The following is a 15,222-nucleotide window of genomic DNA, read 5'->3' as shown; positions in this document are numbered from 1 at the left end:
ATATACTGAATATCAATACTCAGCAAAAATGACCTAGCCTCAAGCTATTTTGATAGGAAGAATGTTTTAAATTTCTATTCCGACAGATTAACAGAGTGCTTGCTGATTACATTCCTGAATTGTCTAGCTCCATTATGCCTTCATCTTCTGAATGATCCCACTACTGGTAATTAAATATGAATTTTAATCATCTTAAAATTCTTACTTAGTTCACCTCTTAAATCTTCCATTTATATACTCCACTAACCCTTTCTTTGCATTAATCTTTTATGTTTTTTTTCATCTTATTTTTAGGATCCAGGCATCATTAGCAAGGTCTGCATTTATTGCCAATCACTAATTGCTTTTGAAGTGATTGTAGCGTCTTGCTTTCTTGAACAGCAGCCACCTTGTGGTGAAGGTACTGTGAATACATTTGCTATAAAGGCAGCAGCTATTGGATAGGGAGCTCCAAGATTTAGACCCAATGACAATGAAGAACTAATGATTTATTTGCAAGCCAGTGGAACTTGGAGGGGAACATGAAGCTGGTGATGTTCCAAGGCACCTGCTGTCCTAGTCTTTCTTGGTGTTAAGAGATTGTCATTTCACGAGGCACTGTAGAAATAGCAGAAATTGTTAACATCAAGAGGTAAGCAATTTGCTGCAGGATGTCCAGCCTCTGATATGGTCTTGTAAGCACAATTATTTTTTTTAAATAAAAGAGCCACCCAGTTACGTTTCTTATCAATAGGAAATAGTGAGGTGGAAATGCTCCTGAATGTCAAGGGCTGTTAGTTAGACTGTCATTGCCTGGAACTTTAGTGGCAGGAATGCTATTTCACACTTAGCACTCATTCCTGAATTTGTCTAGGTCTTGCAGCATGCAGGTATGGGCAACCTCATTTACTGAGGGTCTTTGTGTGGAATTAAACATCAAGCAAACCTTTCAATTTTTGATCTAATGATGGATGGAAATCATTGTTGAAGAAGTTTCAAATGGTTTGGCCTAGAACATTGCCCCAGGGGTACCCAAATTAGGCAATTATTAGCTGGACTGGATTTGTCCTGCTTTTGGTGAACTAAATATATCTGGATCCTACCAAGGCAGATAAAAGAAAAACAAATCTGTATTAACATGGCATATTTGACATCTAGCTTCAGTAAGAATTTTTAAAAATCAAGAATATTCTAATTTACCATAATGGTGGTGTAAAATTTAAATATGTAAACTTTCGTTCCGGAAACTTACAGGTTGCATCAGATATTGATGAATGTGATGAAGATTTCCTCAAGCTCTTGGAGGAAGCAGATATTGTATGGTTGTGATCAAATCGCTCCAATGCTTCTTTGAGACTGACTGTGTTTAGCTTGGTGTCATATTTAGAATCCTTGTTTCCAAGACAGTTAGGAGCATTGAGAAAGATGAAATAAATTACTTTGTAATGTCAATATTAAGCTTATGTTTGATAAATAAAATTGCAGAACAGAATTTGATCTATCAAGTTATTTTACAATTTTCCAGACTCAAGATTTCTCACTAATAACTGTAGCTGTTGGTAATAATTCTGCTATTTCTATTTATCTGTGTACCAATCCCAAACCGTCTTTTTCTTCCTTATTAGCCATTTTATATTGTACCCTGGTATGTTGGTCTTTTAACCTCTCACTTTCCACAATATTTCCCTGTCCCGTCTCTTTCCCTTGCCTCCGTACGTGCTTAAAAGCAATAGCCTCTAATATTTTCCCCTCTTCTTTCTCAGAAAGTATGGCAAGGAAATGAACTTCCAATTAGGATGGAAAATATGCTAGAGTTGCCATCATTGACCTCATACCATGATTGCAGGGTACAGGGAGATAGGTGGAAATGTTCATAAATCCTTGAAAATGGCCAAGTGAGTCATTTGTAAAGGACATGGGATGCTGGAATGCATAAACTGAGGCAAAGAGTACAAAACTGGGACCTGCATGATCTTGCCTACAATCCCGCAGTTAAGGGGGGGGTGCTGTAGTAGTTTGGCATACTGACCTCTACCTTACTGAGGCCCAGCGACAACTCTCAGACACCTCCCCTGACTTAACCCTCAAACAGAACCCCACTAAGGAGCACCAGGCCATTGTCTCCCACACCATCACCAACCTTATTAACTCTGGGGATCTCCCATCAGCTGCCACCAACCTCATAGTTCCCGCACCCGGCACCACCCATTTCTACCTCCATCCCTAGATCCACAAACCACTTGTCCAGGTAGACCCATTGTTCCAACTTGTTCCTGCCCCAATGAACTCGTATGTGCATATCTCAACTCTGTTTTATTCCCCCCACCCCAGTTCAGTCCCTTCCAATCTATATCTGTGACACTTCACACACACTGGATCTTCAACAATTTCAAGTTCTCTAGCTCCAATCATATTTTTACTATGGATGTCCAGTCCCTATATACCTCCATCTCCCACCAGAAAACCCTCTAAGCTCTGTTTGTTTCTGGACACCAGACCTAACCTGTTCCCCTCCACCACCACTCTCCTCCGTCTCATGGAACTTGTCCTCACTCTTAATAATTTCTCCTTTGGCTTCTCCCACTTCCTTCAAACAAAAAGCGTAGCCATGGGCACTCGCACGGGTCCCAGCCTATGTTCCCTCTAAGTTGTGCGCACACACAAACGTTTTTCAACCAGTGCACAAAGGAAATTAATGTGCGCACAAAAAGTTAGTTACCTAAAATAATGTAGTATTCAAATACCACAATGCACGTCACTAACTTATGTCACCTCACCTTTCCTGTTCCAGTTTGTACAGCTGCATCACGGTGGCAGCCATCTTTGGCGGACAGTGTTCATATCGTAAAGTTTACAAAGATCTGTTTCAAATCCTGTAGATAGCTTACTAAGTTTTTATTGAAAAAGATCAGTCAAATGACCCTGTGGCTAAACACTGTCACAAGAAATTGATAAACATCACATACAAAGTAGCTTTACAGGTTTTAAGTGATGTCTTTGATGAACTGGCTGCACTGTGCAAGATTCTACAAAAGAGTGGCCTGACACCGATTGATTCACTTCATTTTGCACGAGGCAGAATTAACAAGATAAGAAAGCAGTATCTGGGAGACAATGTTTCGTGGAGTGACAAAGTTAGTTTTGCTAAGCCAGCAACGTGAAGAAAATGTCACAGTAGATACAAGTTCGCTGTTGACTTTTATAAATAGTCTTTGTGTTCACTTAGAAGAAAGGTTTCCTGAAGACGAGGTACAAGAATGGTCAGCTTTTAATTTATCTGCAATTGCAGATTGTGACTTCACATTTGGCGATGAACAAGTTAATGCCTTATGTCTAAAATGTCATGATTTTCTAGCTGAAAATACTGGGAGTCAGACAGTTTAATGATTTCAAATTTTCCGTGCAAGAAAAAATTAAACCTAAACTGATTTCAAAGTTGAGTTGAATGGCATTCTTAGTAGTTATAAGTTTTATATATGTACATAATATTATTTTATAGAGGTGCACAAGATCATGACTGTCTTTGGTAGTGTAACTAGAAGTGAGCAGAGATATAAAATTCTGGGCTTTCAATTCGACAGTGCCAAGAAAATATGTTGTATATACCAGTTGCGAATTAAATCCTTTTATCCACCATCTCTGGAACCATGTTTTCTGCGTCAATTGGTGCTTCAATCATAGGTAGTTTCTGTTTAATTCCATTTAACAGAAAAATGTTTATTTCACATTTCCAGTTTATTTTATTTAGTGATACAGTGCAGTGTTGAGCCCTTCGAGCCATGCCGCCCGAGTAACCCCTGACAATAGACAATAGACAATAGGTGCAGGAGTAGGCCATTCGGCCCTTCGAGCCAGCACCGCCATTCACTGTCATCATGGCTGATCATCCACAATCAGTACCTAGTTCCTGCCTCATCCCCATAACCTTTGATTCCGCTATCTTTAAGAGCTCTATCCATCTCTTTCTTGAAAGCATCCAGAGACTTGGACTCCACAGCCTTCTGGGGCAGAGTATTCCATATATCCACCACTCTCAGGGTGAAAAAGTTTTTCCTCAACTCTGCTCTAAGTGGCCTACCCCTAATTCTTAAACTGTGGCCTCTGGTTCTGGACTCACCCATCAGCGGGAACATGCTTCCTGCCTCCAGCGTGTCCAATCCCTTAATAATCTTATATGTTTCAATAAGATCCCCTCTCAGCCTTCTAAATTCCAGAGTATACAAGCCCAGTCGTTCCAATCTTTCGACATATGACAGTCCTGCCATCCCAGGAATTAACCTTGTGAACCTATGCTGCACTCCCTCAATAGCAAGAATGTCCTTCCTCAAATTTGGAGACCAAAACTGCACACAGTACTCCAGGTGTGGTCTCACCAGGGCCCTGTACAGCTGCAAAGGACCTCTTTGCTCATACACTCAATTCCCCTTGTTATGAAGGCCAACATGCCATTAGCTTTCTTCACTGCCTGCTGTACTTGCATGCTTGCTTTCAGTGACTGATGTACAAGAACACCTAGATCTTGTTGTGCTTCCCCTTTTCCTAACTTGACTCTATTTAGATAATAAACTGCCTTCCCGTTCTTACCACCAAAGTGAATAACCTCACATTTATCCACACTAAACTGCATCTGCTATGCATCTGCCCACTCACCCAGCCTGTCCAAGTCACCCTGCATTCTCATAACATCCTCCTCACATTTCACACTGCCACCCAGCTTTGTGTCATCGGCAAATTTGCTAATGTTACTTTTAAATCCCTCATCTAAATCATTAATGTATATTGTAAACAGCTGCTGTCCCAGCACTGAACCCTGCGGTACCCCACTGGTCACCGCCTGCCATTCTAAAAGGGACCCATTAATCGCTACTCTTTGTTTTCTGTCAGCCAGTCAATTTTCAATCCATGTCAGTACTCTGCCCCCAATACCATGTGCCCTAATTTTGCCCACTAATCTCCCATGTGGGACTTTGTCAAAGGCTTTCTGAAAGTCCAGGTATACTACATCCACTGGCTCTCCCTTGTCCATTTTCATAGTTACATCCTCAAAAAATTCCAGAAGATTAGTCAAGCACGATTTCCCCTTCGTAAATCCATGCTGACTCGGACTGAACCTGTTACTACTATCCAGATGTGCCATAATTTCATCTTTTATAATTGACTCCAGCATCTTTCCCACCACTGACGTCAGGCTAACCGGTCTATAATTCCCTGTTTTCTCTCTTCCTCCTTTCTTGAAGAGAGGGACAACATTAGCCACCCTCCAATCCACAGGAACTGATCCTGAATCTATAGAACATTGGAAAATGATTACCAATGCGTCCACGATTTCTAAAGCCACCTCCTTAAGTACCCTGGGATGCAGACCATCAGGTCCCAGGGACTTACCAGCCTTCAGACTCAACAGTCTATCCAACACCATTTGCCGCCTAATATAAACTTCCTTTAGGTCCTTTGGTCACTATTACATCTGGGAGATTGTTTGTGTCTTCCCTAGTGAAGACAGATCCAAAGTACCTGTTCAACTCGTCTGCCATTTCCTTGTTCCCCATAATAAATTCACCTGCTTCTGTCTTCAAGGGCCCAATTTTGGTCTTAACTATTTTCTTCCTTTTCACATACCTAAAGAAGCTTTTACTATCCTCCTTTATATACTTGGCTAGTTTACCTTTGTACCTCATTTTTTCTCCGCGTATTGCCTTTCTAGTTACCTTCTGTTGCTTTTTAAAAGTTTCCCAATCCTCCGGCTTCCCACTCATCTTTGCTATGTTATACTTCTTTTCTTTTATTTTTATACTGTCCATTACTTCCCTTGTCAGCCACAGCCTCCCCTTACTCCCCTTAGGATCTTTCTTCCTCTTTGGAATGAACTGATCCCGCACCCCCCGCATTATTCCCAGAAACACTTGCCATTGCTGTTCCACTGTCATCCCTGCTAGGGTATTGTTCCATTGAACTTTGGCCAGCTCCTCCCTCATAGCACCATAGTTCCCTTTGTTCAACTGTAATACTGACACTTCCGAGTTTCCCTTCTCCCTCTCAAAATAATTAACTCTAGCCTAATCACAGGACAACTTACAATGACCAATTAACCTATCTGGTACGTCTTTGGATTGTGGGAGAAAACTGAAGCACCCAGGGAAAACGCACCGCATTCCACAGGGACAATGTACAGGCTCTTTACAGACGATGCCGGAACCAAACTCCAAACTCTGGAATGCCAAGTGCTGCAATAGTGTCACACTAACCATGATGCTACCCCGCCACCCTTTATTTCTTTTGAATGCCATTTTCCATGCTGCTTGCATTAAATTATAAATAGCTATTTTCCCTAAGTCTACTATTTGAGTAGAAATGGAAGACATTTTTTCAACTTACAGTGTCACTAAGGAAAGGACTTTTCTTTTGTATAAGTGACAACATTGTCACTTAACCAAAAGTTAACTGATAAATCTGTAAGAGAACATGGGGACCATTTGGAAAGCACAGCTTAGATACAGAAATGCAAAGGAAAAAAAAAACAAACAAATTCAGAACTGCTTGGATGATGAAAGAAACAGAGAGAAAATATGAAAATATATTGTACATACCAATGAGAACTCGACAGCGCACAAAGGAATCAGAGGGTAGCAGAAAATTAAAGTAAGACAGCATATAAGAATAGCTGCCAACATGAATGAGTGTCTAAAAGTGATCTAAATGAGAGGGCAGTAAATGGAAGAGTGACGCCTATGGATGCCAAGGGCACTGTTGAGTCATTAAATGGGTAATTCCAAAATAATAGTAAAGGAAGAGATAGCTGAGACACTACATCTGTTAAAAATTGTGAGATTGTTGATATCAAAAAAAAAGCTGTATGTAAAATAGATGAGTCATCTGTTCTGGATGGGAATGCATCCTTAGATTTTGAGTGAAGCAGATAAGGAAGTTATCGGACATTGACAATAGTCTTCCAATTCTTTGGATACAGGAATGAAACCAGAGGACTGAGAAGTAGCAAATGTTAATCCCTCATTTAAAAATAGAGATAAGCTCAGTAATTAATGGTCAGTCAGTTTTATCAGAAAAGCTCTGAGAAACAGAACAGGATGAGCAAAGAAGAAACTGAATTAGACCATAAGATCATAAGACACAGGAGTAGAATTAGGCCATTTAGCCCATTAAGTCTGCTCCACCATTTCATCATAACTGATTTATTATCCCTCTTAACCCTGTTTTCCTGCCCTCCTTGTAACCTTTGATACCCTTACTAATAAAGAACCTATCAACCTCTGCTTTAAATACACCCAGTGACTTGGTCCCCACACCTGTCGGTGACAATAGAACCATAGAAACTACAGCACAGAAACAGGCCCTTTGGCCCTTCTTGGCTGTGCCGAACCATTTTCTGCCTAGCCCCACTGACCTGCACACGGACCATATCCCTCCATAGAACTCCACAGATTCACCACCTGCTGACTAAATACATTTCTTCTCATCACTGAAGGGACATTTCTCTATTCTGAGGCTGTGCTATCTTGGTCTAGACTCCCTCACTATAGGAAACATCCTCTCTGTCTAGGTCTTTCAATATTTGATAAGTTTCAATGAAATACTCCCTCATTCTTCTAAACTCCTGTGAGCATCTTCTATCCATGCTTGTATCTTTCCTGTAATACCATGGGTTCTTATCTTGTTTACCAGTCTCATGTGCGATACCCTATCAAAGGCCTTTTGAAAATCCAAGTAAACAACATACACTGACTCTCCTTTGTATATCTCTTCAAAGAATTACAATAGGTTTGTCAGACAGGATTTCCCTAAAGGAAACAATGCTGACTTTGGTTTACTTTATCATGTGCCTCCAAGTACCCCAAAACCTCATCCTTAATAACAGACTCTAACATCTTCTCAACCATTGAAGTCAGGTGTAACTGTTCTATAATTTCCTTTCTTTTGCCTCCCTCCCGTCTTAAAGAGTAGAGCAACATTTGCAATTTTCCAGTCCTCCAGAACCATTCTGTGAAAAATTATTTTAAGGACTGAAGGAAGTTGAGTAGAAACATTTACCAGGGAATGGTGTTGAGGTTATTGTTAACTTTAACATATTCAGAGGAGTGGAACCCAGTGTGATCACCTGCTGCTGGAACCCAACGACTTCAAGGTTCGACTTGTGCATTCAGAGATGCTTTTCTGCACACCACTGTTATAACACATGGTTATTTGAGTTATTGTCACCTTCCTGTCAGCTTGAACCAGTCTGGTCATTCTCTTCTGACCTCTCTCAATAACAAGGCGTTTTCATCCACGGGATTGCCACTCAGTGAATGTTTTATGTTTTCTGCACCGTTCTCTGTAAATTCTAGAGATTGTTGTGCGTGAAAATCCCAGGAGATCAGCAGTTTCTAAGCTACTTAAAATAACCCTTCTTGCACAATCATTCCACAGTCAAAGTCACTCTAGATCACATTACTTCCCCATTCTAATGCTTGGTCAGTCAAACCATGTCGAGATGCTTTTTTCCCCCCATTGCGTTGCTGCCACATGATTGGCTAATAAATATTTGCATTAATGAGGTGTACAGGTATAGCTAATAAAGTGGTCACTAATTATATATTAATGACGTGACTTGGGAGTGCAAATTACAATTTCCAAGTTTGTAACTGACATATAATTTGGCAAAAAATGTGGTACTTGGAGGCACATGATAAAGTAAGCCAAAGTCAGTATTGTTTCCTTTAGGGAAAATCCTGTCTGACAAACCTATTGTAATTCTTTGAAGAAATATACAAAGGAGAGTCAGTGTATGTTGTTTACTTGGATTTTCAAAAGGCCTTTGACAAGGTATTGCACATGAGGCTGGTAAACAAGAGCCCATGGTATTGATAAATTGAAGGATTCAAACACATTGACGGACCGAGTAGACACATGACTTCCCAGCTGTTTTCACTAGGTAAATTTAATCACCTGGAATATTCCAACATCACAAAATGTGTTCCATAACATACACGATAAATATTGCAATAAACTTTCTTAAGTGATCAGTTAGTCTAACTTTGGTGATTGGAAGATGTTGGAATCAATTGTTAAGGATGTGGTTTCAGGGTGCGTGGAAGCACAGGATAAAACAGGCCAAAGTCAGCATGATTTCCCTAAAGGAAAATCTTGTTTGATAAATCTGTTGGAATTCTTTGAAGAAATAACAAGCAGGGTAGACAAAAGGAGAACTGATGGATGTTGTGTACTTGGATTTTCAGAAGGCCTTTGACAAGGAGCTGCACATGAGGCTGAGCCCATGGTATTACAGGAAAGACTACTGGCTGATTAGCAGGAGGCAAAGAGTCAGAATAAATGAAGCCTTTTCTGGTTGACTGCCAGTGACTAGTGGTGCTCTGCATGGGTTGTGTTGGGAGTGCTTCTCTTTATGATTGAGATGACAGAATTGATGGGTTTGTGGCCAGGTTTGCAGATGACACGAAGACAAATGGAGGGGCTACAGAAGGACTTGTACAGACGAGGAGAATGGGCCAAAAAGTGGCAGATGGAATACAGTGTCAGGAATTGTATGGTCATACACTTTGGTAGAAGAAATAACAGTGTAGACTATTTTCTAAATAGAGAGAAAATTCAAAAGTCTGGGGTGCAAAGGGACTTGGAAGTCCTCACGCAGGATTCCCCAAAGGTTAATTTGCAGGTTGAGTCAGTGGTAATGTAGTGTTAGCATTCATTTTGAGAGGGCTAGAATATAAAAGCAAGGATGTAATGATGAGGCTCTATTAGGCATTGGTAAAACCGCACTTAGAGTATTGTGAGCAGTTTTGCACCCCTTATCTAAGAAAGGATGTGCTGACATTGTAGAGGGTTCAAAGGAGATTCACGAAAATGATTCCAGGCTTGAAACGGTTATCATAGGAAAAGCGTTTGATGGCTCTGGGCTCCTACTCACTGGAATTCAGAAGAATGAGGGGCGTCGCTTTGAAACCTATTGAGTGTTAAAAGGCCTCAATAGAGTGGTGAGGAGAGGGCGTTCCCTATGGTGGAAGAGTCTAACCAGAGGGGACAGTCTCAGAATGGAGGGACATCCATTTAGAACAGAGATGAGGAGAAATTTCCTTCGCTGGAGAGTGGTAACTATGTGAAATTCATTGCCACATGCAGCTGTGAAGGCCAAGTCATTGGGTATATTTAAGGCAAAAGTTGATAGATTCTTTATTAGTTGGGGCTGAGAGGCAAATGACTGGATAAACGTAACATTTCAGTACTCTGAGGAAGGTTGTCATGCCTAGTTTAGTGTTGGTCAGTATACTCTTCATTCTCGTAAAGGTGTCTTTTGCCATCCCTATTCCATTGTATCAATTGTATAGCTGACCTTATTACTGTTTTATTTAACTACTTAATTATCAGAATAATTGTCTTCTTATAAATGGCCATTTCTCCTGATACAAAATATCATTTTTTATATAAAGAAAAAAATAGTTTTGATTTCATACCACTAAAAACATTCATACACTCCTGAACCTCCTCTTTTTTTTCCTAGAACTCCTTTCTAGCTCTTACCTTATCAGCCATATTTTCTGATGGGAACTCTTCTATGCTAATTTTCCTTCTTCTCTCTGCTCGTACTTCTGCATAGCTGTGGGATACATGAAAATTAACAACTAAATGATGACAGCTAGTTCAAGAAATTCCCAATTTTATTTTAATTTCAGAACATGCTGTTACTTCCTTGACTTAAAAGTAAAACATCTTCCAAGATTAACTGTGACCTTGCTATAGGTTATTGCTTGCCCAGTTAGATACAGATTGGTGTACCGCTTTGTTGAACACCTTTGCTCTGTCCATCACAAAAAGGCAGGATCTTCTGGTGGCTACCCATTTCAATTTGACTTCCCATTCCCATTCTGACATGTCTATCCACGACCTCCTTTACTGTCACAATGACACCAAACTCAGGTTGGAGGAGTAGCACCTCATATTCCATCTGAATATGCTCCAACCCTTTGGCATGAACATTGATTTCTCTAACTTCTGGTACTTTTCCCCTGCCTTCCTCCTCCTTCCTTTTACCAGGTCCATTCTGGCTACTCTCTCACCCCTTCTCATACTCCAATATGAGTGAGGTTATGTTTTGGAGCATGTTGATATTAAGGGAGAGGAGGTGTGGGAATTGATAAAATACAAGTCCCCAGGGCCTGATGGAATATTCCCCAGGCTGCTCCATGAGGTGAGGGAAGAGATTGCTGAGCCTCTGGCTAGGGTCTTTATGTCCTCGTTGTCCACGGGAATGGTACCGGAGGATTGGAGGGAGGCGAATGTTGTCCCCTTGCTCAAAAAAGGTAGTAGGGATAGTCCGGGTAATTATAGACCAGTGAGCCTTACGTCTGTGGTGAGAAAGCAGTCGGAAAAGATTCTTAGAAATAGGATCTATAGGCATTTAGAGAATCATGGTCTGATCAGGGACAGTCAGCATGGCTTTGTGAAGGGCAGATCGTGTCTAACAAGCCTGATAGAGTTCTTTGAGGAGGTGACCAGGCATATAGATGAGGGTAGTGCAGTGGATGTGATCTACATGGATTTTAGTAAGGCACTTGACAAGGTTCCACACAGTAGGCTTATTCAGAAAGTTAGAAGGCATGGGATCCAGGGAAGTTAAGCCAGGTGGATTCAGAATTGGCTTGCCTGCAGAAAGCAGAGGGTCGTGGCGGAGGGAGTACATTCAGGTTGGAGGGTTGTGACTAGTGGTGTCCCACAAGGATCTGTTCTGGGAACTCTACTTTTCGAGATTTTTATTAACGACCTGGAGGTGGGGGTAGAAGGGTGGGTTGGCAAGTTTACAGACAACACAAAGGTTGGTGGTGTTGTGGATAGTGTAGAGGATTGTCAACGATTGCAGAGAGACATTGATAGGATGCAGAAGTGGGCTGAGAAGTGGCAGATGGAGTTCAACCCAGAGAAGTGTGAGGTGGTACACTTTGGAAGGACAAACTCTAAGACAGAGTACAAAGTAAATGGCAGGATACTTGGTACTGTGGAGGAGCAGAGGGATCTGGGGGTACATGTCCACAGACCCCTGAAAGTTGCCTCATAGGTAGATAGGTTAGTTAAGAAAGCTTATGGGGTGTTAGCTTTCATAAGTCAAGGGACAGAGTTTAAGAGTCATGAGGTAATGATGCAGCTCCATAAAACTCTGGTTAGGCCACACTTGGAGTATTGTGTCCAGTTCTGGTCGCCTCATTATAGGAAGGATGTGGAAGCATTGGAAAGGGTACAGAGGAGATTTACCAGGATGCTGCCTGGTTTAGAGAGTATGCATTATGATCAGAGATTAATGGAGCTAGGGCTTTATTCTCTGGAGAGAAGGAGAATGAGAGGAGACATGACAGAGGTATACAAGATATTAAGAGGAATAGATAGAGTGGACAGCCAGCGCCTCTTCCCCAGGGCACCACTGCTCAATACAAGAGGACATGGCTTTAAGGTAAGGGGTGGGAAGTTCAAGGGGGATATTAGAGGAAGGTTTTTTCACTCAGAGAGTGGTTGGTGCATGGAATGCAATGCCTGAGTCAGTGGTGGAGGCAGATAGACTAGTGAAATTTAAGAGACTACTAGACAGGTATATGGAGGAATTTAAGGTGGGGGGTTATATGGGAGGCAGGGTTTGAGGGTCGGCACAACATTGTGGGCCGAAGGGCCTGTACTGTGCTGTACTATTCTATGTTCAATGTTCTATGTTCTCTTTTCCACTTCTGCCCATCACTTCCCTCTGGCTCACATTCTCCTTCCCTTTATTCCACTAACCTCTCCTATTAAATTCCTCTTTCTTTAGCCCTTTAACTTTTCCACCTATCCCTTCCCAGCTTCCTTTTCCTTTTTTATCCTCTTTCACCTTTCCAACTTCCTACCCACCTGGTCTCAATCTATCACCTGCCAGCTTTACTGCTTCCCCTCCCCCAACCTTCTTATTCTATCTACTCACGCAACACACATCAGAGTTGCTGGTGAACGCAGCAGGGCAAAAAAAGGTAGTTGGAGCATTAAGCTCTTTCCAATGTTGTAAAATACATCTTTTCGCCATTAAAGTAAGAAATGCAATCATTCTACGGGCTGAAGGGGAAAGATTACTAGAAATTTTAGGTAGTCCAAAGATAGCAGTAATAGGGTGAGGAGAGATATCTATATTTAATACCTTAGAAATAATATTAAAAATATCTCTCCAAAAAGTTTCCAAAGTAGAGCAAGACCAAAACATATGAGTTAAAGAGGCTATCTGCCCTGAACATCTATCACAAAAAGGATTAATATGCGAGTAAAAACGCGCTAACTTATCTTTGGACATATGTGCTCTATGAACCACTTTAAATTGAATTAGGGAATGTTTAGCACAAATAGAGGAAGTATTAACTAATTGTAAAATCTGCCCCCAATCATCCACAGAAATGGTAAGCCCCAATTCCTGTTCCCAATCTACCCTAATCTTATCAAATGGAGCTTTCCTAAGTTTCATAATAATATTATAAATCATAGCCGATGCACCTTTCTGACATGGATTGAGGTTAATTATCGAATCTAAAATATATGTAGGAGGAAGCATTGGAAAGGAAGAAAGTATAGTACTTAGGAAATTTCTAACTTGTAAATATCTAAAAAAATGTATTCTTGATAAGTTATATTTATTAGATAATTGTTCAAAAGACATAAGGGAACCATCTAAAAATAAATCCAAAAACCGTAAAATACCCTTAGTCTTCCAAGTTTGAAAAGCGCGATCCGTAAGAGGGAGGAAAAAATATGTTACCTAAAATAGGAATCGCTAACCCGAATTGATTAAGATCAAAAAATTTTCTGAATTGAAACCAAATGCGCAAAGCATATTTAACTATCGGGTTAGACACCTGCTTAAGGCGTTTCGAATCAAAAGGGAGAGAGGAGCCTAAAATAGAGCCAAGTGTATAACCCTGAACAGATTGTAGTTCCAATGCTACCCATTTAGGAATAGATAGTATATCCAGATCAAGTAACCAAAATTTCATATGTCGAATATTAATAGCCCAATAATAGAATCTAAAGTTAGGTAATGCTAAACCTCCATCTCTCTTAGCTTTCTGTAAATGTATTTTACCCAGTCTCGGATTCTTATTCTGCCAAATAAATGAAGAAATTTTAGAGTCAACTTTATCAAAGAAAGATTTTGGAACAAAAATTGGTAATGCCTGAAACACATATAAAAATTTTGGCAAAAAAAACATCTTAACTGCATTAATACGACCAATCAAAGTTAAATATAAGGGAAACCATTTAGATGAAAGTTGAGTAATATGGTCTATTAATGGTAAACAGTTAATCTTAAATAAATCTTTATATTTACAAGTAATTTTAATCCCAAGATAAGAAAAATAGTTATCAATCAATTTAAATGGAAATTTATAATATAAGGGAAGATGTTTATTAATCGGAAAGAGTTCACTCTTACTAAGATTTAATTTATAACCTGAAAAAAAACCAAATTGTGCTAATAACTCTAAAACAGCAGGAATGGATTTCTCAGGATTAGAAATATATAAAAGTAAATCATCAGCATAGAGTGATAATTTATGGGACTTTAATCCCCGAGTTATCCCAGTAATATTTGAAGATTCTCGAATGGCAATTGCAAGAGGTTCTAATGCAATATCAAATAATAGGGGACTAAGAGGACAGCCTTGTCGAGTACCTCGAAAGAGAGGAAAAAAAGGTGAGTTTAAAGAGTTAGTACGGACCGAGGCTACAGGGGAATGATATAACAGTTTAATCCAGGATATAAATTTCAAGCTAAAATTAAACATTTCAAGCACCTTAAATAAATAAGGCCATTCTACTCTATCAAAAGCTTTCTCGGCGTCTAAAGAAATAACACACTCAGGAACATTTTGTGAGGGAGTATAAACGATATTTAACAATGTACGAATATTATAAAAAGAGTAACGACCTTTAATAAAACCCGTTTGGTCTTCCGAAATAATAGAAGGAAGTACTTTTTCTAGTCTATTTGCTAATAACTTAGAAAAAACTTTAGAATCAACATTTAATAAAGATATTGGTCTATAAGATGCACATTGAGCAGGGTCTTTATCCTTCTTTAGTATTAAAGAAATTGACGCTCTATTAAAAGATTCAGGAAGTTTACCAAGTTTCAGAGAAGCCTCAAAAACCCTACAGAGCCAAGGGATCAATAAAGAAGCAAAACATTTATAAAATTCAACGGTAAACCCATCCGGGCCAGGAGCTTTC

The 15,222-nt window shown here is 40.0% G+C and overlaps 1 protein-coding gene across 6 annotated transcripts in view; it reads right to left on the bottom strand.

The window, feature by feature from the left end:
- clocka (clock circadian regulator a) overlaps positions 1–15,222 on the bottom strand; it is a 132,799-nt gene that overhangs the window by 29,476 nt on the left and 88,101 nt on the right. For all 6 annotated transcript variants that reach the window (XR_010017354.1, XM_063043115.1, XM_063043116.1 and 3 more), the window contains 2 exons: positions 10,513–10,588; positions 1,232–1,370 (listed from right to left, as the gene is read on the bottom strand). Coding sequence is in view for 5 of the 6 variants with exons in the window: in XM_063043115.1 (XP_062899185.1) it covers positions 1,232–1,370; positions 10,513–10,588 (215 nt within the window). In the remaining variant the exon portion in view is untranslated. The remainder of the gene's footprint in view (positions 1–1,231; positions 1,371–10,512; positions 10,589–15,222) is intronic.

The sequence above is a fragment of the Mobula hypostoma genome, chromosome 3 (genome assembly GCF_963921235.1).
Source record: "Mobula hypostoma chromosome 3, sMobHyp1.1, whole genome shotgun sequence".
In the NCBI taxonomy this organism is placed as follows: Eukaryota; Metazoa; Chordata; class Chondrichthyes; order Myliobatiformes; family Myliobatidae; genus Mobula; species Mobula hypostoma.
This window is presented reverse-complemented; position numbering and strand designations above follow the sequence as displayed.